The sequence below is a fragment of the Hemitrygon akajei genome, chromosome 5 (genome assembly GCF_048418815.1).
Source record: "Hemitrygon akajei chromosome 5, sHemAka1.3, whole genome shotgun sequence".
In the NCBI taxonomy this organism is placed as follows: Eukaryota; Metazoa; Chordata; class Chondrichthyes; order Myliobatiformes; family Dasyatidae; genus Hemitrygon; species Hemitrygon akajei.
In genome coordinates this window covers 45867382-45895030 of record NC_133128.1, presented here as the reverse complement: position 1 = coordinate 45895030, position 27649 = coordinate 45867382, and the positions used below count along the sequence as shown (strand labels likewise).

At 37.7% G+C, this 27649-nt stretch overlaps 1 protein-coding gene across 2 annotated transcripts in view; it reads left to right on the top strand.

Annotated features, from left to right (window-relative positions):
* The first annotated feature begins 992 nt into the window (after positions 1-992).
* Positions 993-27649, top strand: part of man1a2 (mannosidase, alpha, class 1A, member 2) — a 134498-nt gene continuing 107841 nt past the window's right edge. For both annotated transcript variants that reach the window (XM_073045427.1, XM_073045426.1), the window contains exons 1-2: positions 993-1544; positions 24849-25104. In XM_073045427.1, coding sequence (XP_072901528.1) covers positions 1204-1544; positions 24849-25104 — 597 coding nt within the window. In that variant the 5' untranslated portion in view covers positions 993-1203. The remainder of the gene's footprint in view (positions 1545-24848; positions 25105-27649) is intronic.

Genomic DNA, 27649 nt, shown 5'->3' with positions numbered 1-27649 from the left:
CTTTCCATGATGTATGACTCGGTGACGGAGAAATACAGGAAGAGAAGGCTAGAATCAGAATAGAGCTCGTGAAAGTGAGGACAGCATAAGTAATGAAATTTTAAAGTTCTGCGTGAGTGGAGAGACCAGCAACAAAACGTGCGCGTGGCTTGATTTCAGCATCTGCAGTCACTTCTATCTCTTGTCCATCAGTCCTATGTGGCAAATTCAAAATTCACACGTCAATCATACACGCAACCATATTTTCTTCATTGAACATCTCTGGCGCTAGTTAGACATGCATGAACTTCTAGTTACTGTATACATTGCACTCAGATTATCGTATTATTTACATACTCATTTATGACCACCAACCCACAAAATGCATCTATTTTTACTACTCATCAATCCAAAGCAAGTATCATACACGCAAAATGTATACAATAAAATGTTACAGGAAAGATGGAGCCCAAGGGATGCATGTTGTTTAAAGGAGTTTTTAAAGGACGTAAGAATTGGCTCTTTTGGATTCTCGGAAATTCTCAGCAGGTCGGTCATTATCTAAAGAGACAAGAAACATTCGTGATAAAGCTACAGGGAGGACCACATCGCAGTGATCTCTTCAGCCATGATGTGTCTCCTGCAAGTGTTTACTGGTGATTTCTGCTTCAGGTTCTGGTTTTCAGCAGCACCGCTTCAACTTGTATTTTACGGCATTTTCTTGCCTTTTAGCATTCAGATATGTTTGTTATGTCATCCTTGACGACGGGGAGTTTCTGTTGTGCCGCAGCTGGCAATGTACAACCTGATCTGCAGCGAAAGCTCGCACGTTTGAATGTGATCCCAAGGAACAAGCGCTTCGCTGTGGGAGAGTTTCCAACAAAGCCGAGCGCACCGAACCTGGATGATAAGGTGGTGCGCTTGCGCAGTGGCCTGTAGCGGATTGGTTGCCGACGGAGAGGGGGTGGGCCGGGACCGCAGGCCCCGCCCCTTACTGCTGCTGCGCGAGCAGCGCAGGCGCAGTGCAAGTCTACCTGAGCTACCTCCATGAGCGCGGTCGGTCGGCGGGTATTGGGCCGACGGCTCGGTGTTGGTCGCCCGGCGGCGATATTGAGGTGGTACCGGCGCCTCTGAGCTGTGCATTCGGCGGATGTAAACTACCGAGAGAGCCTGATTTCCTCGGCTGACATCAGGCCTCCTATACCCCCCGGCGGTTGGAGCGGGATGTCGAGCCCGGCGCTGTTGCCGCTATCGAGTCGCCGGTTGGCGGCTCTGAGTCCCGGTTCATCTGTGTCTTTTTACCCGCATCACAGAGCCACCCTGCGGCTATCGGAGAAATTCATCCTTCTGCTCATCCTCAGCGCCTTCATCACCCTCTGCTTCGGGGCCATCTTCTTCCTTCCCGACTCCTCCAAGCACAGGCGCTTCGATCTGGGGCTGGAGGACGTGCTTATCCCGCACATTGAACAGGACAGGTCGGCGGGACGGGACGGCAGCGCCGGCCCACAAGGCGGCGGCGGAGTTATGGTGCATGGAGGCGGGGAGGAGCATCGGCACCGACACAGGTACTGGGGCTGGCGCAAGAGGCTGGGCCCAAGGGGTAGTGGGATTCCTCCTGATCCACTTTTGTTTTTCGGCTGAGCCAAGAGGTTATTACATTTGCAAGCCATTGTCTGGGCAGTTTTAATTCATTTTATACAGGACTGTTAATAAGGGACGACAGGTATGAAATTGAGAGGAACAGAAAGACGAGGATTTTAATAGCTTTGGTTAAAAGTCGTGATTCTAAGTAGAAGTCATATATTGAAGGAGGTAATTAATGAATGACTGATCTTTCCACAACATTTCAGTCACACGCACTCACACTGATAGATAGATAGATCTTGTTCAAACTATTGGAAGAAATATGAAAGATGACCATATTGATCGATAAGAATGACCTAGTTTGCATGCATGTTGACAGAGGTGAGAGTATGATTTCGTATGCGCCGGACCTGGAATGCAAATCGTTAAAATAGAACTGTAATCTTTGTTTTTCTCCTTATTACTCATTGGCATAGGAGGAGTTAATTCTCCCCACTGTGTCCATTACCTTCCGAAAAATATGGACTGAGTTAATCACACAGCGCTTGGTGTGTTGATTCTTTCAGGATGGGCATAGTGTTCAAGATAAGTTGGTACTATATGTTTAATGTGTAAACTGAGGATTTCAAATTTTTGCCAAAATGTTCCCCCATTGGCACCAGCACTGCTCGGTATTGTTAACAACGACATACTAAAAAGGTATGGCAGTGAAAAAGCATTGAAATCTGTGTTGTTGAAATAAATAGGAGAAAGAACACTGGTGCAGTGCGAACCCATTGATATAGGGTTGAATTATTCGTATTGCTGTAGCTTTTATCACAAATGAACAGATCTAGAGAGATTTTCATTACTCGGGAAAAGGTTACATTATTCGGACTAATACCCATTGTACCTGTTTACTGACGCTAAAAGTTGCTGACTCCTTTGAAAATGCCGGTGCTATTTTTTTTCATTTCCATACATGTGGTTATAAAATCAAGATAACACTATTTGGAAGGTCTTTGCAGAATAATTCTTAGTTCAAATTTGTGGTTGCGTCGTAAAAGCTTTTCAGAAGCCATGGAAAGCATTGATTTGTGAAAAATAGTGAATTCACTTTTTGCAGTGTTTAATGCTTGATAAATGTTGGTTTTAAGAATGGGAATTACATTCTGATTTATGAAAAACATACTTGACAGTCTTAATTTAAGTGTCTTAAAATGCTTTGTATAGTCTCCCCTGACCTAGGTGCAATTTTTAATCTTTATCTAAAAGTAGCTTTGTAACGTGCTATTGTTACAGTTGACACTCGCTGATGGATACTGCGTTTGATACTTATTTGATAGTTTCAGTAATTGGAATAATTTGTTTTGAAAGTGTTGTTTACTAGAAAATTTGATCATGCTATTGTGTTTTTATTTTGTTCCCACATTCTTTCTTTGATTTCATGACTTGTTCCAGAATTGATCTTTTGAATAACCATTTTAAATTATTGCTACATTGTTACTGAAATATATACTTAATGAACTATTTGATTTCTTTCCCTGCCTTTTTTTTGACCATTCTGAGTCATTGCAAATGAAGTTGCTAACTTTTTTCATACCTTGTGCTTGGGAGTTTTTGGTTGAAAAGTGGTTTTGTGCATGGGAAGTGATTTTATAAAGATACTTAAGTGACGACTTACATGTATGCCTGTTTTGTTCTCCTTCTGTGGAAGGGCACTTGGTGTCTTCATCTTCTGAATCCATACCACTTTTTCATCATTGTTACGAAATGTAGCATTATTCTTCTAGCTGGGTTATAACTATGCTAGTATTGGTTTTATGTCTATCAGAAAAATGAATGTGGATCAGTTCTATTAGTATTTGCTTTAATGATCCATCAGTAATAAAGAGTGTATGAAACAATCCTCCAAAAGTAGCTGATTTGCCTGTTAGTATTATAATTTGGGCCATCTATGACAGTCCCAGTTCTTAATATTTCATTTTTCTTTTCTAATGTAATTGCCTTTTTATTTTAAATGCTAATGTCTGCATTAATGGCCCTCTTCAGTGGAGCATTCGATAAGTTATATAGTAATATTTCTGCATTAATATATTGCAGCTGTGTCCTCAAAACCTTTCACCATCTACAGGACATCTATCTGATCCAATTTTAACCTCCTATTCTAATACTAAAATATGGTCACTTTAAAATTTCCTTCTGACTTTGTCTTTCATGGCCGACTTCCCAAAGTTTTTTTCTTTGGTTACTTTGTTTTTTTTTCAGCTATTTTGGTTTTAAATTTTTTTTAAATAGAGAATTACAAAAAGATTTTTCATGTTTTAAACTATTAAATGGATACCAATTAGCAGGCTTTGATGATGTTGGTTGTTAAATGTGGGTCACAACACCAGAAAGAGCATGCATCAGAAAACTTGGCTTTATCATCTTTTTTTAAATGTGCAGTGTAAAATAATAATCTGCTAAATTACCATTTTATTGGTAGTGTACTGGAGTTAGCCCAGTTTGTTCTTAACTTTAGTATTTTTGCCTGTACAGTGTTTTGTAATTGGAAAAACATGAGTTATGGCTAACATGAAAGGGCACAGTTTTAAGGTGCATGGAAGTAGGTACAGAGGAGATGTCAGGGGTGAGTTTTTCTTTATGCAGAAAGTGGTGAGTGTGTGGAATAGGCTGCCGGCGGTGGTGGTGGAGACAAATACAATAAGGTCTCTTAAGAGGCACTTGAATAGGTACATGGAGCTTAGAAAAATCGAGGGCTATGGGTAACCCTAGATAATTTCTAAAGTAAGTGCATGTTCGGCACAACATTGTGGGCTGAAGGACCTGCATTGTACTGTAGGATTTCTGTGAGTTCAACCAGCAAAGCCAGTTGATACACATCTAGTGATTGTCCATTATGCTCTAGCTTTCTGCGGTGGTTTTGTACACTGCATGCTGCATTTTTCTGCTCCATTAAATGTGTTGGAAAAATAATTTCCGTTATTGATTTTGTATTCAGTGTATACAATCCAGAATCCCCATTTTGATATGGAGGTATAAGAAATAGGACAAGCGTAAGACAAAGTTGGTGCAATGATGCAGCTACTCCAGAAGCCAGGTTTGATTCTGAGTAGCATACAGTATTCTCTCTGTGACTGAAACGGTTTTGTCTAGCAGTTCCTTTCTCCTCCCACATTCCAAAGATTTTGTATGTAGGTTAATTGGCTACTGTAAATTACACTTCTGTAGGTGGGTGGTGGGAGGTGTTAGAGAGAATAGGTTGCAGAAAAGTAAGAGAGAAAGGAGATTTAACGGAATTGTTTTGCGAACTGGCTGTTTTACAAGAAAGTATGATAAATTATCCCATCTTGAGTTTACTTTTCCATTCAGTAAAATCATTCCAGCATTTTTACATTAACTTCTTTTTCCAGTCCCAAATTCCTTGATTCATTTACTGTTAGAAATGAACAGATCTTGATCTTGAATATACCCAGTACTGTGTTATCTCAGCCTTCCAAAGCTGTGCACTTACAGAAAATGTATTTCCTGATTGATTGTTCCCAAGACTGTCAACTAATTCATGACATTCCAGCCAGCAAAACCAGCTTATTTTAAAAAGTCCATTGGCATGTTTGTGTTTCATTCAGGTTTCCTTTTGTTCTCTTAAGACAGACAGACAGACATACCGGTACTTTATTGATCCCGAGGGAAATTGGGTTTCGTTACAGCTGCACCAACCAAGAATAGTGAAGAAATATAGCAATACAAAACCATAAATAATAAGTTAATCATGCCAAGTGGAAATAAGTCCAGGACCAACCTATTGGCACAGGGTGTCTGACACTCCGAGGGAGGAGTTGTAAAGTTTGATGGCCACAGGTAGGAATGACTTCCTATGAGGCTCAGTGTTACATCTCGGTGGAATGAGTTTCTGGCTGAATGTACTCCTGTATAGCAATAAGTAGCAATAAATATAGATTCCTTTTGCATAACCTATCCTCAAACTTAATCTGGCCACTTGGATTCTCTTAAGGCAAGTATATCTTTGGCAAAGAGCAAAATTGCATATACTACTCCAGATAGAGGTATTCTAGAGCCAAGTATAATTGAAGCAGTTTTTCCTTACTCTGTAATTCCTTTGCAATGAAAACTATCAGACTATTTGCTTTCCTTATTGCTTGCTTTCCAGCAGCATATTTTAACTGTGTAATTTAAAGGTCTTTGAATGCATTTTCTTGGCTGTCATTTTTAAAAAATAATGTCCCATTCTTCATTTCAAAGTTGATAGTTTCATGCTGACAGTCTTAGTAAGGCTTGATTCTCATCACATGTGACTTGGGTTTTAGTTTGATAGGGTGAATGTCAGTAATGTCAAAGGTAATCAACAAGATATAGCCACATGTTTTCAATATCAATATCCCAGATCTTGTTCTTCCTCCACATTAGTGCAGGGTATTATTCTTAGGGTGTAACTTTTCCCTGGTGTTTTCTGCTTTGCTCATCACTGCATTCTGTATGCAGTCCTATGTTCGAGCTGTATTTATACCTGACAACTAATTTGAAATCTTTGGACTTTGTTCTTTATGTCAGTTCCAAACCCAAAATATGGTATTGTGACTGACTAAACCTGAGTTATAACTGGGAAATGTAAAAGTCTTTATTCACACAGCAAGCCTCGAGGAGAGTATTTCCAGGAGAATGTCCTTCTACTGACATTTTATATTTCAACACGTAGATAATAAATGACTAAATACTGTTTCAATTGCTATGTTACCTAGTTAAGTTTAACACACTTGGAATGCTGGCTAAACTCAGCAGGTCAGATAGCATGTAGGGAGCAGATTAAAGAGTCGACATTTCAGGCCAAGACTCTTCATCAGAACTGCACTGCTGAACATTGATGGCTCCTCTGTTGATATTGTTAAGAGCACCAAATTTCTTGGTGTTCACCTGGTGGGGAATCTCACCTGGTCCCTCAACACCAGCTCCATAGTCAAGAAAGCCCAGCAGCGTCTCTACTTTCTGCAAAGGCTGAGAAAAGTCCATCTCTCACCCCCCCCCCCCCCCCCCCATCCTCACCACATTCTACTGGGGTTGTATTGAGAGTATCCTGAGCAGCTGCATCACTGCCTGGTTCAGGAATTGTACCACTATGGACTGACATGTTGGAATGTGAATTGGGATTGGAATTAAAATGGTTGGCCACCAGAAATTCCTGTTTGCCTGACCTGCTGAGTTTCTCCAGCATTTATGCGTATTTCTCTGGATTTCCACAGAATCTGCAGAACTTGAACATCAATACTCTAATTGTCGTCTTGACGATACCTACTCTGGGCATCTGTAAGCTGATTGTTGTAGAGCAAGTGCAATTTGAGAGCACTGAGAGAATGCTTTTCATTGCTTCTCTGACCCAGGGCTAGCTTTGTGATAAAGTAACCCAGATAATGTTTCCTGCATTTCGAGCATGAGGTATATTTGGATAGTTTTCCAAATGTAGGGTAACTCAGTTTTGTAACTGTTGTAATGGTTTGGAACAAAATGTGACTGGTTTGACATGGAGGTCTTCACTACTACAGTCAGAATGTTGTTGTGTCTACAGTCTTGGCAATATGCAGTGTTTTCAGCAGTTTCTTGATATCATGAATCAAAGAGGAACTTTGTGATTAGGTTAGGGGTATCTCAGGAGGAAACAAGTTGGGCTATTTATTCTGTACTTCAAGATGAGCATGGTTCCAAATGCTTCACGCTTGCTTTCAGAACTTGCATGGTGCTCTTTATTTAGGCAATACTTAGGTGTGCTTGGGTACTTGGATTGGGTGGATGAGTTTTCCAAAATCAACCAGTGTTTATCCTTCCAGAAAAATATACTTGATCTTTTGTTGATCGAAAATTTATGGTGGGGATATGGGTGACAGACCATGTAACCATTAAAGAAGAGTGGTCAAATAACTGAATTTGTACAAGGATTTAGAAACAAAATTTCAGATTCTGGATGTTTGGTGGCTGATGGCTTTACCATAAGCTAGTGGATGACTATCAAACCCCATAATAAAAAATAACTAGGCACAGACCATTGCAGCCTTAAACTGCTCTGCCATTCAATATGATCATGGCTGGTTCTTGCCCTATCACACTAATGCATAATTCCCATAGTAATTTAAAATAAAAACTATCCTTTTCAGCTTTCAATATATTCCAGGATTCAGACACCACACTTTTCCTGTGCAGGGAAGTCCAAACATTGTTAATTACCTGAGAGAAGAAACTCTTGCTGCTCCCTTTCATCATGATTGGTATTCGCTTGTTCTGAAACTATACTCTTTGAACTTAGACTCTTCCATGAGGGGAAACATTTTCCCAGAATTTACTCTGCTAGCCCTCCTCTGAGTCTTATTAATTTTCATGTTACTAATCTTTTTCTCATTGGACAGTCCCTCATACCTTAGAACATCCTTGTGTACCTTCCCTGAAATGCCTCCAGTAATATTGTTCGGTACTGCAAAGTCAGAATTCCAGTAGCCATCCTGGTTTAATGCTGTATCTGTATGCTAGCTTTCTGTTTCATGTAAGAAATCCCATTGTCCTGTAGCCGCCTTCAGTGTTTCTTCATTTAAACCTTTTATATAATTCTTTCTTCAAAATGAATGACCGCTCATTTTCTTAGAAATTATCTGTGTTCATGTGAAGGAGGCAGTGATTCAATCTACAGTGAACATCAGATCATTTTGAGATGGGAAGCCTGCTGTGCAGCATAAATTATCAACAAATTTAACACATTAATTTATATATTATCAGTATTGTTATTTCTGGTGTTCAACTGTTTCCATAAAAACAACTAGAGATGGTGGTGTGGGCAGGTACAGCTGGAACACTTAAAAGATGTATTGATAGGTACTTGCACACATAAAGGAAACATAAAAGAGATGCGTTTTCTGCCATTTTACCAGTCAGGGTTGTTAGCCCTGAGCTGAACTCCGGAACCTGGACGACCAGTTGACTTGCTCTTAGTCTGGTCTCTGACCTTTGACCTCATTGGCATGGGTGACCCTACCAAGAGCCAAGACATAAAGCCCTTTCTCTAGCCAACATAGCTCTCCGGGTCATTGAGGCATGCAAGCCTCCAACCCCCTACGACAAGGTTGTGATCTTCATGGAGGATGTATTTTTGGTAGCCTACAAAAATGCAATATTAAAGAGCTGGAGGCATGTTTAAAAAAAATTAAGTATCTAGAAAACCATTTGAATTGTCAGTACTAAAAACAAAGAAAACCTACAGCACAATACAGGCCCTTTGGCCCACAAAGTTGTGCCGAACATGCCCCTACCTTAGAAATTACTAGGCTTACCTATGGCCCTCTATTTTTCTAAGTTCCATGTACCTATCCAAAAGTTCTCTTAAAAGACCCTATCGTATCCGCCTCCACCACCATTGCCATCAGCCCATTCCACGCACTCACCACTCTCTGAGTAAAAAAACTTACCTCTGACATCTCTGTACCTACTCCCCAATACCTTAAATCTGTGTCCTCTTGTGGCAACCATTTCAGCCCTGGGAAAAAGCCTCTGACTGTCCACGTGATCAGTGCCTCTCATCATCTCATACACCTCTATCTGGCCACCTCTCATCCTCCGTCGCTCCAAAGAGAAAAGGCTGAGTTCACTTAACCTATTCTCATATTGTGCAGTACTGCAGTACCAGTGCTGGTAAATTGGATTAATGTGGATAGGTCTTTATTGGTCAGCATAATTGTGGTGGGCTGAAGGGTCTGTTTCTGATTTATTTCACTCTGTTCTTCATACAGCATATTATGTTCAGTGACGTTTAAATTTGTTCAAGTTACTTGAAATGTCAGATTTCATAATTCCTTCTCACAATCATCCCAATTCATTCTAACAAATTCTTGGTAATTCTTTACTTTCACTTCTGAGATTTTTTTTCTTGGATATTTGCTTTAAATGAAACAAATTTTCCGCATTTTATTTTTCATAAAATGCAATTTATTTCATATTTAAAAAAGAGGTTCTAATGAACATTTTATGAAGGTTATCTAAGATGTATTTTAAAGCTTGGTGGCTTTGGACCTACATATTGCATTCTCTCCCAAAAATTCAGTAGGATGTGACACATGTAACCTAATTTTTGTGACCCACCTTTAAATATACATTCTTTGATTTATCCTTTGACTGTGGGTTTGTAGCTGTTATTGTGAGAAGATCTTGGTATTCACTGCATTTGTCAAACTCCTGTGACCTGTGTAAGACCTTAATATGTCCATGAAAAGAACTTAACTTCATTTGAGTATATGAAATAAAAGAATAACAAACTGTTTCAGGCAGCACACCCTTATTGATATTTTTGGATCCTAAAATACATTAAAATACTCTGAAAGGGTTTGTTTCTAGGCTAATAAAATAGTTCAGTATCAAATTTTGGTTTAGGAGTGTCAACTTGGTTTTTGTTTTCTTTATACTAAAATTTTGAGTTTAAATCAGTGCAGAGCCCTGGATCAACAAATATATCGGGTGCATAGTCGTTGAACACTACAGCACAGGAATAGGTTCCTTGCCTCATCTAATCCATGCTGAACTATTATTTTGCTTGGTCCCATGACCTGAACATATCCCTCCATACTCCTTCCATCGATGTACGTGCCCAGATTTCTCTAACATGTTGAAATTGAACCCTCACCACCACTTTTTTTTGTGTGTATTGCTCCACAATCACCACCCTCTGAGTGAAGAAGTTTCCCATCGTGTTCCCATTACACATTTCACCTTTCACCCTTTCACCCAACTTCATTGGAAAAAGCCTGCTTGCATTTACCCTAACTAAAAACTTCATAGGAGCTTTGAAAGTTAGCATATGGATTTTATACCATTAATCTTGAGATTGGGGACTATGTGGTACAGTAATCCCTGTTTTCTGATGTAAGCAAATTTTGAAAAACTATTGTATATTGTATTAAAAGGTGTTCATGATACAGTATATTATTTCTGTCTTACTGACACAATGCTAGATACCCGAATACATTTTTGTTGCTTTTCTGAGTACACTGTTTTTGTTGAAGCAATGGTAGGTGATTTACAAATATAGTTATCATTTGATCTTTCTGTTTCAGATTTTTTTTCTGAACTTTACGTGATATCGTAGGAATTGATATTTCAAATGTTCATTGCTGTAATTGTCTTACAAAGTGGAAGACACTAGCTGAGATTAAGAATTGGATGGTAGAACTAGAGGCCCTATTCATTGAATGAATCACTCTTTTGACACCTTGTCAAAAGCTTTGAACTTTTTAAATGTTTTATATAAATTTGTGGATAATTTATTTTTTAAAATAAAAAGGATCATGTAATAGAGGAAATTAAAGTAAAATAAATTAAAAAAAAACAAACACAGCAACATTTCCTTTTTTAAATCCAGCTTGGCTTTTGAGTTTTACACTGCAATGCATATTTGTGAATGTCTCAAGGAGGATATTGCTGACGGTTTCTCTGTAATAAATGGCCGAAGGTAAATGGGTCTCAGTGCATTAATATGTATCAGATTTAATTACTTAATGTGCATACAATTATACATTTCTTTGTGTGTGGTAGTGGGCGGGAGAGAAATAGATGAATACAGTTGTTCAGGATTATAACAAGGAATTAAATAGCCTTAACTTTGTGACAGGTGGATATTCTATAAAACTGCTAGGTAATTGCTAGAAAATATGATCAAGGAGAACTTTGTATTTTTAAATTTGTTACTGATTGATTTGCATTTGCACTGTTGAAGCAAGAATTGAAATCAACACTTTTTTAATATTATAATGCTTTGACAGAGCACATCAGTACTTCGGGTCTTTCAACATCAGATACCCTTGCCCAGGTGACCTAGCCACAGTTGTGTACCAGAGCATTGCTCCACAGGTCACACCTCTTGATCCATAGCAACCTGGAGGCATGCTCAGCAGCCTCTGTGACAGTCCTGATGGCTCTTTATAGTCCGTTATTTCAAGGAGAGAGTAGGCTCTGTAAAGCAAGCTGCCAGCAAAATCTCCACACCCCACCTGTATAGGCTCACAATGTGACATGCACCCCTGTCTCTGGTACTGCTCCACCAGCTCCTGGTATTTGGCCACCTTATGCTCAAATGCCTCCTTAGTCCGGTCTTCCCAAGGCATTCTCAGTTCTACCATGATCACCTGTGTTGAACTTTCTGACAGAATGACCATGTCAGGCCTCAGTGATGATGATACGATGAACTTTAATTATTTAAGCTTGATCTGTGGTGTTAACCATGTTGTAGCAACTTGTATTATTCATTACAGTTACATTATATAAAACTTCCAATGCATTCTTAGTCATCCTACCAATAGAAGACAAATAACAACTGAATTACTTAAGTATCTGATCTTATAAAAATAAGAAATGCAATTTGTGTTGCCTGGCAACAGCTTCCTCATTTCTACATTTAACACGCCCGTGCAGTTACTTCAAATTACAATATGGTTTATTCTGTAGCAGCAACAAGAGCTCAAGGCTCCTGATTTTCTGCCGTTGTTATTATGAAAAAGAATTACCAATTGTGCTTGCACTTAGGGTTTTTTGACAAATTGTTCTTTTTATGCCATTTTGATTTGGAACCAAAAAGAACTCGTTCCATTAAAATGTGTTGAGGCTTTGCCAACTTAAAAAATCAGAAATAAATTGATCTTTGTAAACTGAGGACATTGTGGGTTATGTGATTAAGAAGTTTAGTATATTGATGAAGATCAATTGTGGTCTTATTGAATACTGAATCAGGATCAAGGATTGAATGGCCTTCACATGCTCCACTGTTCTTTGAAAGTGAGTACCTGTACTGCAGTTTTAATACCTGGGTCCACCCATGAGATAAATATTGAGTCTTGTATTGTCTATATGACCTCAAAGGAACCTGTACACAGTTGTTGGCTCCAAGACACGCTTTGTTGTTTTGCCAAAGGCAGCTACTATCAGATGGCTTTTATTAGGGTGCTGCAATGTTGTCATTAATTTGTCCAAGCACCCAGTATATTGTGTCTTCTAAAAAAAAGCTTGCCATCAACCAAAATGATCATTGGAATGCACACATTAATGTCGAACAAGAGGACATGGCTTTAAGGTAAGGGGAGGGAAGTTCAAGGGGGATATTAGAGGAAGGTTTTTCACTCAGAGAGTGGTTGGTGCATGGAATGCACTGCCTGAGTCAGTAGTGGAGGCAGATACACTAGTGAAGTTTAAGAGACTACTAGACAGGTATATGGAGGAATTTAAGGTGGGGGGTTTGAGGAGGCACAACATTGTGGGCGAAAGGGCCTGTAATGTGCTGTGCTATTCTATGTTCTATGAACACAAAATCTCATTAACATTTTTTTAATCAATGGAATTTTATACACATTCTGAGGAATAGGACTTCCACAGGTACAAAAGACATTTGGGGCAAATTGTTCTGCACTAGTTAAGACTTTGCATGCTGTTCAAAACTTGTAAATGTTATTTATGGGGCATAATAGTGATTTAAAATTTGAACAAACTGGAGATTCTGAAAATGTGAAACCAAAACTCTTAAATTATTAGGGACATCTGTGGAAATAATGTGAAGAACTCAATTTTTTAAAACTTTTCTCACAATAGTAAAATATAAATTGAAGAAAATATCAAATTAGTGATTCTCTGTCAATTGCTTGATGATTTTGATGTATCCTGACAGAATTTTCAGCATTTATTGTAACTGGTTATTTGGTTAGCTGGTAATAGTGGATTCTGGTTAGCTGGAACACATTGGGCCAGTACATTTTGGCCCAATTAAGGGGCTCCTCCAATTAGCTGAAGTATCATGGAAATAGTTAAAAAAAGCATAAAAAGACTAACTGTTTTAGTTCCAGATAATTATTGATGGAGAAATTCATCCAGTGTACTCTGCCGTGTACTGCTGTGCAATAGCCCCCCCCCCCCCCCCATACCGAATAGTGATGCAGCCAGGTTAGAATGCTCTCCACAGTACATCTGCAGAAATGTTTGTGTTTTTGGAGGCACACCAAATCTTCTCAAACTCCTAATGAAAAATAGCCACTGTCATGCCTTCTTTGTAACTGCATCGATATGTTGGGTTCATGTTAGATCCTCAGAGATATTGACACCCAGGAATTTAAAATTGCTCAGTCTTTCTACTTCTGATTCCTCTCAGGATTGGTGTATGTTCCCTCATCTTACACCTTCTGGAGTCAACAATCAATCCTTTGGTCTTACTGACGTTGAGTGCAAAGTTGTTGCCATGAATCTCCGCCTACAATGGTTGTACTGACAGCAAATTTATAGATGGCATTTAAGCTGTGCTTAGTCACGTGGTCATGGGTGTACAGAGGGTAGAGCATGGGGCTAAGCACACATCCCTGAGGTGCACCAGTGTTGATTGTCAACGAGGTAGAGATATTGTTTCAGATCCACACAGATTGTGGTCTACAGTTAGGAAGTAGAGGATCTAGTTACAGAAGGGGAAACATTTGTTTGGATATGGAGGCTGTGGGTAAGGTCCTTAGTGAATGCTTTACATCAGTATTTACCAAGGAGGACATGAGGATAGGGAGATCAGTGCTGTTTGATATGCTAGGGCTTTTCGAGGTAAAGGAGGGAGTGTTGGGTCTCTTATAGTTCTTTAAGGTGGGTAATTCCCCATGGCCTTATGGAATATACCCCAGGCTGTTGAGAGCAGCAAGACGAGATTGCTGGAACCTTGACCAATATCTTCATAAACTCTGTAGCCAAGACGAGGCCTCGTCTTGGCTACAAAGGTCTGGCAAGCAGCTAATGTTCCATTTTTTCAACAAGGAACCAAGGGATAATCCTGGAAGCTATAGGTCTCATGTCAGAAGTTACTAGAAAGAATCCTTCAGGATAGGATTTAGGAGAACCTGGAAAACCATTGCCTAAGTAGGGAGAACCAGCATGGCTTTGTGTGGGGCAAGTCATTTCTTACTAACTTGAGTTTTTTTGACGAGGTTATGAGGATGATTGATGAAAGTAGACCTGTGGATGTTGTCTATATGGATTTTGGTAAGGCATTTGACAAGGTCCCTCATGGGATGTTCATCCAGAAGATTAAGATGTATGAGATCCACCCTGAATTTGTATTTATATTCAGAATTGTCTTGCCCATAGAAAACATAGTGGTGATTGATAGGACTAGTACCATCTGGAGGTTTGTGATTAGTAGTGTTCCGCAGGGATCTATTCTGGGACTTCTGCTGTTCGTGATTTATATAAATGGCCTGGATGAAAATGTAGATGGGTGGGTTAGTAGGTTTGTAGATGATATGAAGATTATGGATAGTATAGAAGACAGGCTATAAACTTGCAGATATGGGCAGAGAAATGGCAAATAGAGTTTAACCTAGCCAAATGTGAAGTTTTGCACCTTGGTAGGTCAAATGCAAAGAGATGTTAACACTGTTAAGGGCAAGATCCTTTTCATTGTTTATTAGCAGAGGGATCTTGGAGTCCAAGTTTATAGCTCCCTTAAAGTGTTTACACAGGTTGATACAGTGGTTAAGACATCTGAAGTATTACATACAGTTTTGGTCATCCTGTATAGGAAGGATGTTGAGAATTTGGAGAGGATGCAGTTTATCAGGATGCTTTCTGGATTAGAGGGCATGTGCTATAATTAGAGATTGGACAAATTGGAGTTGTCTTTTCTGGAGTGGTAGAGGCTAAGAGGATATCTGATAGAGGTTTATAAGATTATGAGGGGCATAGATAGAGGAGAGAGACAATATTATTTTCCAAAAGTTGAAATGTCTAGCACCAGATGGCATGCATTTAAGATGAGAGGGAATAATTTCAAAGAAGATGAGGGGCAAGTTTTAGAGTGTTGAGGTGGGGGTAAAGGCAGGGACATTCGAGACTTTTAAGAGACATTTAGATAGGCACATGAAGTTGAGGAAAATAGAAGAATATCACCTTTCCGTAGGCAGAAGAGATTTGTTAGCCATTTGATTACTATTTTAGCTGGTTTAGTACAACACTGTGGGCTGAATGACCTGTTCTTGTGCTGTTCTATTGATGTGCATAGCCCAACTCTCTTCAACCTTCTCAAAAAGTAGAGGTGTTGATGAGCTTTCTTGATTGTGTAGAATGTGCTCTGGGACTATAAGAGTTTGTGTGGGATGTACATTGACAGGAGTTTGAAACTTCTTCAGTTTCCACTGCTGTGCTGCTGATGTAAAGAGAGGTGTGAGTGGTGTGACTTCTGAAATCAATAACAATCTCCTTTATCTTTTTGACATCGAGGAAGAGGTTATTTGCCTGACACCTGGTGTTGAGCTCATTACCACCTCTGTAGGTTGTCTCATGGCTGTTGATGGTGAGCCCCACCATTGTTGTGTCATCGGCGAACTTGACAATGTGATCACTTGGGTGTTTGGCTGTGCAGTCGTGTGTGAGCAGAGTGTAGAGCATTGGGCTCAACACACAGGTCTGTGGGGCACCCGTGCTGAGGATGATGGGGAGGGAGGAGCAGTTGTGCATGCTGACTATCTGATGGTTAGGAAGTTCAACACACAGTGGTGTATTTAGACCGAGCAGTAGGAGTTTGTTCACAACATCTGTGGGATGATTGTGTTGAAGGCCAAACTGAAATGCAGAAACAGCATTCTGACATGTTCCGTTGTGGAGTGTTTCTCTTTCTAAGCATATTGATGAGTGTCCGATATGGCAGGAATGGAGTTTTTGATGTACTGTTCAAAGCCTCAGTGCCACTGGACAGTAGTCATTTAAAGGTATAGAGTTCTTTGGTACAGGGATTATGGTGGGCGCTTTGAAGCACGTGGGAACAACAGCCTGGATGAATGAAGTGTAGAAGATGTTTGAGAAGATGTCATTGACCTGGTGTGCACATTCCCTTGTACTTGGCCTGGGATGCTGTTTGGCCCAGCAGCCTTATGGGGATTGAGCCTGCAGTCCTTTCCACATCTGCTGCTGTTAAGACAGTGGCTGCTCACTTGGGAGGGCGGGTAGCTATTGTGGCTGGCATTGTGTTACATGCTTTGAATGGGGAGGGCATAAAGTTGTTTAGAGCGTCAGGGAGTGAGGCGTCACTGTTTTTGCCTATATAGTCAGTAATGCCCTTGATGCCAAGAACCATATGCCAAGGATTGTTAATGGGAGGTGTTCCTGAATTTTTATTTGTGCGTAGGTGTTCTTTGCCCTCTGATGCCTAACATAAGGTTTCTTCTAGCAGTTCAATTCTGTCTGCAGACTTGAAGGCAGCATCCCAGTCTTTTGGAAGGGAACACAGTTTTGTAAAGAAAGTGAATTCTGTTAAAGCTCTTTACACAAAAGTAAGTAAATGAAATTGTTTCCCCACCTGCCTCAAGGTCTATAGCTAGAGGAACAGCCTTTTGGCTTCTATATTATCATTTCTTGTGAACATTAGTTGTTTTAATAGCATTGCTTCTCATACTTGTGATGTCTACTCAGTCAGTTTTTACTAGGTGTCCGCTCATAGAGCAATCTTATAAAATTTTGACTGCATTGCCAATCTACCTTTTTACAGATATTGTACCCAAAAGTGAATTTAGTACCAAATATGAGCTTGTATATAATAGCAGAAAGACCTCTAACCTTCTGTACTGCAAACCTTTTGTGATAAAGGTCCATAACCTATTTGTATTGCTGTTTTTTTTCTAAGTAACCCAGATTCCTCTGCATTATGCATTCATTCGACACATAAAGATATTCATGTCATATGAAGTGGAGTTTATTGTCACATACACAAGTATGGTGAAGTACAAGTTCAGTGAAAAACTTGCATTAGCATAACAGACATGTAGATTCAGATGAACACAAATTAAATCATCTGTTTTCTATGTTTTCCATCTGTCAATTTTTCCACTTGCTTAACCTGCTATTACATCTTTGCAGAGTTTGTTCTCTTAGCTCACTTTCCAATTCAGCATTATCATAGAAGGATACAGCTTGAAAATAGGCTCTTTGGCCCTCTGAATCCTTGTTGATTACCAACCACCCATTAATCCTATATCATTTATAAATGAGTTTCTGTTTTTTTAACACTTGCCTTTTACCACAGATTATTGATGCAATTTGTGAAAAGCTGACTATTTAATCCTTAGTTTCCGCCGCTCCACCTTTCCCCATCAGTTTGTCAATCTGAAAATGACTTATTTACTTTCACCCCTTGTTTTGACCTTTTAATTGTCTATCTGCAAATCTTAGAGCCTTTTATGTAGTGATGTGTTGATGTGTCCTCTGAAATTGAATTTGGAATCTCAAATAAGGTTCCCTTCTCTAGTTATACATGCAAGAAGAAATCATCTCTTTTTTAAACCTTCATAAAGACGTTGTCTCTTTCTAAACATAATTATTTTTATATATGTTGTATGTCCACAATTGTGTACTCCTGCAATTTTACAACAACTGAAAATTAAAAATCTGCAAATGTTGGGAATCCAAAATGTATGAAGGAAATGCTAGAAACACTCATTAGATCTGGCAGTGACTGTGGAAGGGGAAATACATTTAAAGTGTTTTCACTTTTTCCTAGTTCTTACGAAAGGATGTAAACCTAAAATGCGATTTCCTTTCTACAAATGTTGCCCGACCTGAATTTATCCTGTTTTGTTCATGTTTATCCTGTTTTTATTTTTAAGAACTGATACAATTCTAAGTGAACCTATAGTTGCTAATTTTTACTTTTTTCTTAAAATTTTTTCCAAATTGCATTGGAAACCTTCCAATCTGTTGCACTGTTCCAGAATTTTGTAAGTTCATTATTAATGCATTCACTCTTTCTTGCCACATCTTTGTTTATTGAAGTATAAGGTAGTGTATCCAGGATTTTGGTTTTAATTCCTCTCTCTCTCTATTTTATCCGTGGTTGTATTAATGATTTTCAAGTTTCTTGGTATTCTTAGATTTTTGGTTCCTCTTCATTTCTGCAATGCAGTGAAGATGTGAGTAAAATGTTTGTTCAATGTATTGGCAATTTCTTTATTCATCATTATCATTTCTTGTGCTTTTAGCTCTATGGGGTGACTATTTAATATGCTAATTTCCTTTCATACATAGTTATGAACCTCTTACAATTTTTTTGTTTAATTTATTTATGCTCGTAATCAGTGCTTTCCATCCGTGTCTTTTTTTTGATTCATTGCTGCAGCTTTTTAAAACTCAATCCCCAGGATTGCTACTTGCCTTAGTAACAATAAGCCTGTTTGCTTGAGACTAAAAATTTCTTTAGTCACCTCTATTAGTTAAAGATCACTTTTCTGATTGAATCTTTTATTTTTCAATAAAATACCCAGTGGTTAAAAGTTTCCAAATATTTTTGTTTACGTTTGTTTATTTTCTCGGAAGCCTTTTTATCTAATTTCCTAATCTTCTTTGCCCAATGCACCACTAAGACTTTATATAGATACTTTATTGATCCCAACGGAAATTACAGTGTCACAGTAGCATTACAAGTGCATAGATAAACAAATATTAGAAGAGAAGCAAGAAAGAATAAAAAGTTCCCTTAAAAATTAGGGTTTACAAGATTTCCAAGTTCACGCTGATAAGATGGTAGTGCAAGAATTACCATAATATTATACAGTAATGGGTGCACATTCACACCATCCAGAGAAGAAATGATGGTAGTATTGCGCAGGGTGTAGTAAACAGAGTTTAAACAGAAAAACGGGGGGGGGGGGGGGGGGAGGAGGTCATCACTTCTCTGGCTGTAGGCTGAATCATTATAGAGCCTAATGGCTGAGGGTAAGAATGACCTCATATAATGCTCTTTGGAGCAGTGCAGTTGTTTAAGTCTATTACTGAAGGTGCTCCTCTGTTCAGCCAAAGTGGCGTGCAGAGGGTGAGAAACATTGTCCAGAATGTACATTGAAAACTGAAATTTCAAATGAAGGATCTCCGTTATTCATGTTGTGATCACTTTTACAGGGGTGGCAAACCTATGGCATATGTGCCCAAATTTGGCATGTAGAAAAATTTTGTTGGCACTCAGCATGCAGTGTCGCCCCATGACTTTTTTAAAGTCAACCCATCATAAAAAGAGACATTATAATCTTTACTGCCAAATGAAGCTGTATTATTTAAATTTATTGGTGAGATAGTTTTAAATTGTTTTGCCCTTTTCAGCTTGTTCAGCATGTCAGATACACCAGCAAAGAAAGAAAAATGTTCAAATGATGGGATAAGCAGCAGAGATTTTCAAGAGTGGTGGAGTGAAAGATTTGGCATGATTAAAAAGGGTGATAAAGTAGTATGATCTGAAAAGGTGTGCAGGACTTCCCTTGTAAAGTGGCATTATGAAATTTCACAAATGGCTTTGAGGGAAACGTACTGTAAGTAAGAACAAAAACCACATTTCTCGAGAAATCGGCAACAAAATAAAGCATTTAAATGTTTTGATAACATTTATTTCAGGTAATTAAAACTTAATTCCGGCTAGTTTTTAGGTTTCAAAGATTATTGTTCAACATGGAAAGCCATGATGAATATATTAAACAATTATGGCTAGAGTGTGCTCCTTTTTTTGATGGTTTTCCAGAAAGAAAAAATATTCAGTGTATTAAGGATTTGCCAGCGAGCAGACGCACAGTAATAGATAGAATATTAATGAAGGGAACAAACATAGCAGAACAGCTGACAAAGGATAATAGTTCATGTAAATTTCTTTCCATTTGTCTTGATGAGAGCACTGATGTTACATCAGCCAGACTTGCCATTATTGCTGGATTTTGTAGCAATAATGAAATGTGCAAAGAACTGATTACCTTTATAATATTTCCTGAATACACCACAGTAGTTGAAATATGTAAGGCAGTATTAAAAGAATTGTCTGGTTGATAAGTTAACCTTTCAAAAATAGTTCCTGTACCAACTGGTAAAGCATGATTGGTAACGAGGCAAATTTGCTTGCAAAATATGTTGTGCATCTACTGGAAGGCTCTTGTTAAATTATGTGCAAAAGCTAGTGTTAAGTTGAAGAAATGATGAAAATTATAACCAATGTAATTTTATTTTGGGGCATGTTTTGGGGGAAAAAATTCAATTTCAGAATTTGGAGAGCAAGGTGAATTCCGTGTACATAGGACTTCTTGCGTACAACAATGTCCATTAGCTTAGTTGAGGCTCTGTCAACAATTTGTTTGGCGTTTGGAGGAAATTTATCTGTTTTTGATGAATAAAAAAATTTATTGTTAAGAATTGTATAAAATTATGTGGATTTGTAGATTGCTATTTTTTGCAGTTTTTTTACTGATATTTAAATGATTTGAACATATAGTTAAAGGGATCTGACAAAATGCTCAATTTTAAGTTTGATCATCTAAAAGCCTTTGAAATCAAACATAGTATTTGAACATGACACTGAAAATGGTACTTCTAAGTAGTTTCCAAACCTAAAAAATATATGACTGATATTGGCATTCCTGAAAAGACAGACATTCCAGTACAATTTTCAAGTATCATTAGGTCATTTACTGAACAATTTTCTATAAGATTTCACATCATTTGAAGAAATTGCAAAATTTATGACATATGTAGACTGTAACATTTGACAAACTGGATTTGAGTCATTTTCAGTAATGAAATTGGTTAACTTTAATTGTAGGAGTAGATTTATGAAACTAGTGCTATGCAAGGCTCTCAAAGCAACCAAATTCAAAGAGTATAAAATATTTCTTATTGTTAGTGCAGCAACAAAAGTCGCACTGTGAGAAAAGTGTTTATTTTCTTTTACTTGATCTTTTATGAATATGCACCAAAGTTTATAATTTCACATTCGAGTGTCCTGGAGACATAATAATTGTACAAGCACAACAAAGTAACTTAAGCCTTATTTGTTGTCATAAAATAAAACACAAATAAACTATTCAAACTACTACTTAGCAAGTCACATAGATTTCGGGGCTCATGATTCTTAGTCACCACTTGATTGTTGTTGTTGGGGGGAGTACTTGAATTTCAACTCGCTTGGGAAACACCCCTGGTCCTAGACATTGATCGCGATTTCTGGCTGTAGTTTGAAGTCCAATAAAGCAGGAAAAGGCATCCCAATAAATGAGTTTCACGTGCGTGGAGCAACCAAAAGATAAGCTGTTTGATATTTTTGTCTTTTTTTGAGCACATCCAGTGTATATTAATACAATCCTTGTAAATCAATTAGACACTGTAATGGTTACCCCCCATTATCTGGAAGCGCATAATGTTCCTTTGGTCTTACAAAAGAACATTAATATTACATATAAGCGATGAGACTGAATGCAATAACAGAATCCAGAATCTAGCTGCTATTAGCAAACATTCTACAGTCATTAACAGTGTTTACCTTTTGCAGACACTCTGCAAACATTACTCACTAACAGACATACAGACCCCACATGCTAAGGGTTCAGAAAGCGTTAAATGGTCATTTTACCCTCAGACATTCATCCAATGTTTTACTAAACTTATTATAGCATATTTGTTATACTAAAAACTTTTGCTTTTTTTCTGCACATTTTTCTAGTCTTTTTCATCACTATTATGCCACTGAGCCATGCATGAGACAAATCAATGCAATTTTCAGGAGTCTGTTCAAGTTTAGAAACATGCAGAATTAGAACAATGTGAATGAAAATGTAAATTAGTATTTGCCATCAACTTCTGACTTAATTGTTTTATCAGTGGACATTAAAACATTATTCCCCTCCCCTACCATTGATAAAGCGATTAATAATATTCTACATAGTCCTTTGGAGTTTTCTTTTAACTGAGTATTTGTGTTAAAACTGAGAAAAGAGATCCTTTTTATTAACATCCTTTCCTCGAAAGTTTTGACCCAAAGCATGTTTGAGTTTGTCTCTTTTGTGTGCTCATTATAGTGAGCTAAATTGTTGCATTTATGTGGTTCAGAAAGCTATCCGACTAATTTAATAAACTATGGTAGATGTGATTTACTAAATAATGCCTGAATTTTCTGATGGTGTGCTATGGTTCTGGAAATTATATCTGAACTAGAGCATTGAAGATCCTTTTTGGGTATTAAAGTTACCGACAGTAGTTGGACATGTTTTTTCGATGTTTTTATTCCATGAGGTGCTTGCCCTTATGCTCCTGCCATCTGTTGCCTAATATTTCTCTTTGCCTTGACTGTTAGATTTGAGCATGTTATTAAATTAATTTTTGGCAGACAGATCTTACTCAACTCTTTTTTTCCCGATTATGCTTATGAGTATTGCAAGTTTTCAAAAAGGAAGTTGCAGTGGATTCTGGATAATTGGGGCACATCAGGACCACGTTCTCCCAATTATGCGGCTGCCCCAATTAGTCAAAGCTTCTTGGAAATAGTTAAAAAGGTATAAGAAAGAAATTTAGCTGAGTAAGAGCTTGTGTATTTAAATGAAATACAGAACAAATTAGAACAGTACCAATTCTACCACAGTACTATAAAGCCACTAGTTCCTAATAGTTATTGATGGAGGAATTCATCCAGTTTACACTGCGGTTTTCTTATGATTGTAAATGAAGAAAATCAGTGCAGGCACTTAGTTCACATAATGTACTGCCTATGCGCAAAGCTATCGACAGTTGCATCCTACAAGAGTTCATTTTTATTGTAACATTTAAGACGATTGTCATTGCTTTCAAATTCATCATAGTTTCAAATTTGTTGAAATAGTGAAGTCATTTCAGTTTCACTTCCAGCTATTTCTATTATCTCCAAACATGATACAGTGAACAAAGCAGTTATGAATTGTCTTGCAGCCTTTTTTTTGACAATTACCAGTGGCAGAAATCACTGCATTTTCTGAAAATAAACACATCAGGTAGGCACAAAACTGTTCCCTCTGCCACAGTGTGGTGCATAACGGTTATACAAGTGCATGCGATTGATGCTAGTTAGAAATTGTTTGCTGACAGGTTCATGTCCCAGTTAAGCAGCACAATGTCTCAAACAAATGAAGAGTATCCTGGCTATTTTCTCGATTAATTTTTGTTGTTTGAGTTGCCCCAAATAAGTGGCTGCCCCGATTAACCGATGGCCCACTGTACTTTCATGATCTATCTCTTGTGAAGCCAAGAGTTGTATTCTGAAAATTAATGATTGGTTGAGACTTGTGTGTAGCAACTTTTTAAATCAAGGAAATCCCTTGGTATTCTGATTTATTGGAGGAATAAAAAAATTGGTAACCAAATAAAATCTATATTACCATGTTCAGTTGTTGAAACTTTCAACATATTATTGATTGAGTTTGCAGTCTTTAGTTTTAGTCTAAACTACTGACTGTATCCACTTCAGTAACTGCTTATTTCCATCTCAAGCCCTATCTCAGTCTATTTCTTATTAAAATCTTTTTAAAGGTAATTATTCTATTATCAGAAAGGTCAGAGAAAAAAAGTGCAGCTGCTGGAATTTTAAAAGGCTAGAAATATTCAGCATGAGAGTGTGAGTCAAAACGAAATCAATATCACTAATGTTTGATTTGCAGCAGAAATGGCTAATCCTAGTACAGGGAAAATCAGTTACCTGAAGCTGAAAAATTCTATATTGAGATAAAAAGATACTTGTGCTTTCCTGTGCTTGTAGCTTGTCTGGGGTCTGCTTTTTGCTGTCCTGAAATGATTGAGTTCTCGGGTTCTTTAAAATTTGGGTTGTGAATTTTAAATCCCTGGGCCCTCAGAAATTATTTCCTCAATATCTTTCCATCTCTGATACCTTTGATCATTTTCCGGTTACCTGTTAGTTGCTCACATTACATACTTTGAAATTTTCTATTTAAATCCTGTGCTTCTGCTTGCCCATTTGTCCAGAGCATTGGAAACTATGGTTTTGTACATCTTTCTTCACTGAAAGATATATTTTTCAACATTAATGCTATATCAAGTACTGCAATTGGAAGTTCACAAGGTAGCATATGTCAATTTTAGACCAATATGTTGAGGATGTATTTGTGTAAGCATTTTTGGAATGCTGCGTACCTGAAAATCTTATTAATAAAGACTTGTCTTTCTTGAGGTCATACTTAGTGGGGTTGTCTTCTTGTGTATAATGTGGCAAATATCTGCACGGCTAAAGATGAGAGACTTAAGATTTGAATGTTGACCTGGACTGTTGCAACTATATCTATTATCTAAATGAACTCTTAACTTGGAAAAATAAATTTTGATATTCTGATACTGCATTTTCTCAACTAAGCAAGTTAATATAATTCTTAGGCTTGTAACATTTAGATTCTGAAATGGTGATTTTAAACTAAGTCACTGGTATGGAGAGGTCTGTTATTGAAAAATTGAAGTCTTCATCCATTCCCTAGGGAGGAAGAGGAACAACTGCGGAAAATGATCAGGGCAGATCACGAGAGGGCTCTAGAAGAGGCAAAGGAGAAACTGAAAAAATCCAAAGATCAAATTCGTGCTGAGATTCAGACAGCGAAAAATCGAGTGGCACAGGATGCGAAGAAAAGAGAAGGCAAGCAATTACCACAAGTAGCTATTCCAAAACTGGTGGGAATCAATAATGGAGACCCTGGTGATCCAGATACCAGAGAAAAGCAAGAGAAGATTAAAGAGGTATATGAGATGCATGAAAAACTAGTATATTGTTTAAACTGGAATGACAGTAGCTCTTAGCAATTTTCCTCTTGCCCATTTCATCGCTTATTTATTGAAGATTTGTACTAAGATGAACTGAATAATCCTGCTTCAGTGTTTGTTTTGACATAGTGTTTTATGTATCCTGCACAATAGCGTAAATTGTGGGTGATTGCTTTCAACTCAATTCAGAAGGTTCGCAGCCCACTTCAGTCTTAATCTAGTGCAGTAATGATGGATGATGAACACTAAGAAAGGCAGCTTTTGGATGAGATGTTAAACCAAATCTCATCTGTCCTTTTTTTCCCAGTGGATGCAACACATCCAATAATGCCATCCAGATAGTAACTATGCACTTTTTCTTGGTGTCCTGGTCAATGTCTGTCGTATCTAACAATATTAAAACAGATGATTGACCCAGAATTTAATGTACAAATTGCTATTTGATAGATATTTGTTTGCTCTTTCATTTATCAAGGGAAAGAGACCGTGAAAAGGGACTATTTTTGGATTTTTTGAAAATGTAAATCTCCAATGCTCATAAACTCAGAAAGAATGGAAGCCCTCTCTTGCTTTCTTGTGGCAATGAGGTGAATTGTTAATAATTAAAACTTAGCATCTAGGCAAAATAGTATTTGGACTAAAGTAGGCTTTAGTGGGCAAGTATAAAGTGGGAAAATTGGAGATTTACTTTATAAATTATCATGTCTGTACTAAAAATTCATATTCCAAAATTAAATTCTCTTGCAGTTATGAAGACTAAAAAAACCAAATTTTAGTGCTTTTCGTTGCTTACCTGAAGTACTGTCTGATTTATACATAATAGTGAGAGCTATTCGCCTCAGTTCTTATTGCAGTAAATTCTGGTGTATTGTTTTTCAAGGCATATAATGGTTCCAAGTCCTGTACTAATTGGTTTTCATATTTCGTATATGCAAATCTTTCTAGGCTGATGTTCACAATTTAATGCCTTGTGCATTACTATACGTTTCCCACATACTTATAAGCATATAATCTGGTAGTGGGGAAACTTCAAAATCAAGTCATAGACTAATTAGGATTAAAAATATTACAATAATAATTTGAGCAGTCATAAACTGACAATTTTCTTTGTCATCTTGATTTTAATATTTATTTCTGTAGCTTGGGGTTTAACAGTTAGTTACTTTATGTAAATACTGAGTAGTATGATTGGGATTGGCAAGTTTTTCTGGACCTGAACTATATATTAATAATGCTGCTAAATTTTCAGACAGCATTCACTTGTGGAGCTTTTTGATATCATTTGTTGATAGATAATTTCTTGTACATCCATTCACAATTTAAAGGACACATCTAAGAGTATGAATCTTAAGTGTTGGTTATATTGCAATGTTTTAAAAAAATGAAGAGAAAAGAAACTCATTAAAGTTTTGTATGAAATGTTTAGGTGTTGAAGCTACTCCTTGAAAATTCAATTTGCAGATTATGCAATAATTTGAGGGACTGATTTGTTGGATTTCACAAAGGCATTATATATTTGTCCATGCCGTGGCTATTTTGGTATGCACAAGGAAAAGTGTGGAACGTGTATTCGTGGTTTCTGGTTTGGTGATGTGGTAGGAGTGATGTTAATATCCTGTAACTAACGTAGCCCGAGTTATTTTGTTGACAGTGAGTGATTTGCATAGACTAATGTCTGACCATCTGATGAGGTGAGACATGGCCAGCCAGCTGTGATCTTACCTCCCCATTCCATTCTTCCCTCAACCCTCCTCCCATCTCCTGTTGTTACTCAAATTGTCAGTGATTTAACTGGTTAATGCCTTTTAGCGAGAAGTGGAGTATAATGTTAGCATTTTCATGTAAAGGCAAAAGAAGGTTTTACTGGACAAATTAATGTCTAGTTGAACAAGTCTTAAGTTAAACAAAAAAAGAAAATCCTGTCTCCCCTTTTAGGGCAGTACGGATATCATCAAAATGTTCAGAAAAGCCATTGAAGAGACTGTTACTCATTTATGTTTTTTGGCAAAGGTGCAATAATTGAATCAAAGTGGATAACTCATGATGAGCCATTGTGCAATAGAGTTCCATAGTCTCAACTCACACATGCATACCAGCTTTACAGCAAGCATTTGTCTAACACTTTTGTAAATAATTTCAGAGTACTTTGCAAGTAATTTAAAAAATCTATTATCCTTGATAAAAGAAGACAGGAGATGCATACTCATTCAGCTTGTCTCCTGTGATGATGAGAATGATAATAGGACTTCTGTAATGGTCACCCTGGAAATCCTTCCCCCTTGAGCAACATTACTTAAAAATGTTCTTAGCACTTTCAGCGGATTACACTGCAAGAATCTGAAAGAAACAAAGTTGATACTTGATTGAAATTTCTTAATAAGCAGTTGACAGATTTGCCAAATAGTAATAAGAGCCAAAAAACACATTTTAGAGCTAAAGCCATAGTTAATGCTAGAAGTGAAAACAAAAAGCAAGTAGTTTTTCTTTGTATACAGTTCTTTGTTTATTGTTGCTTGTACCT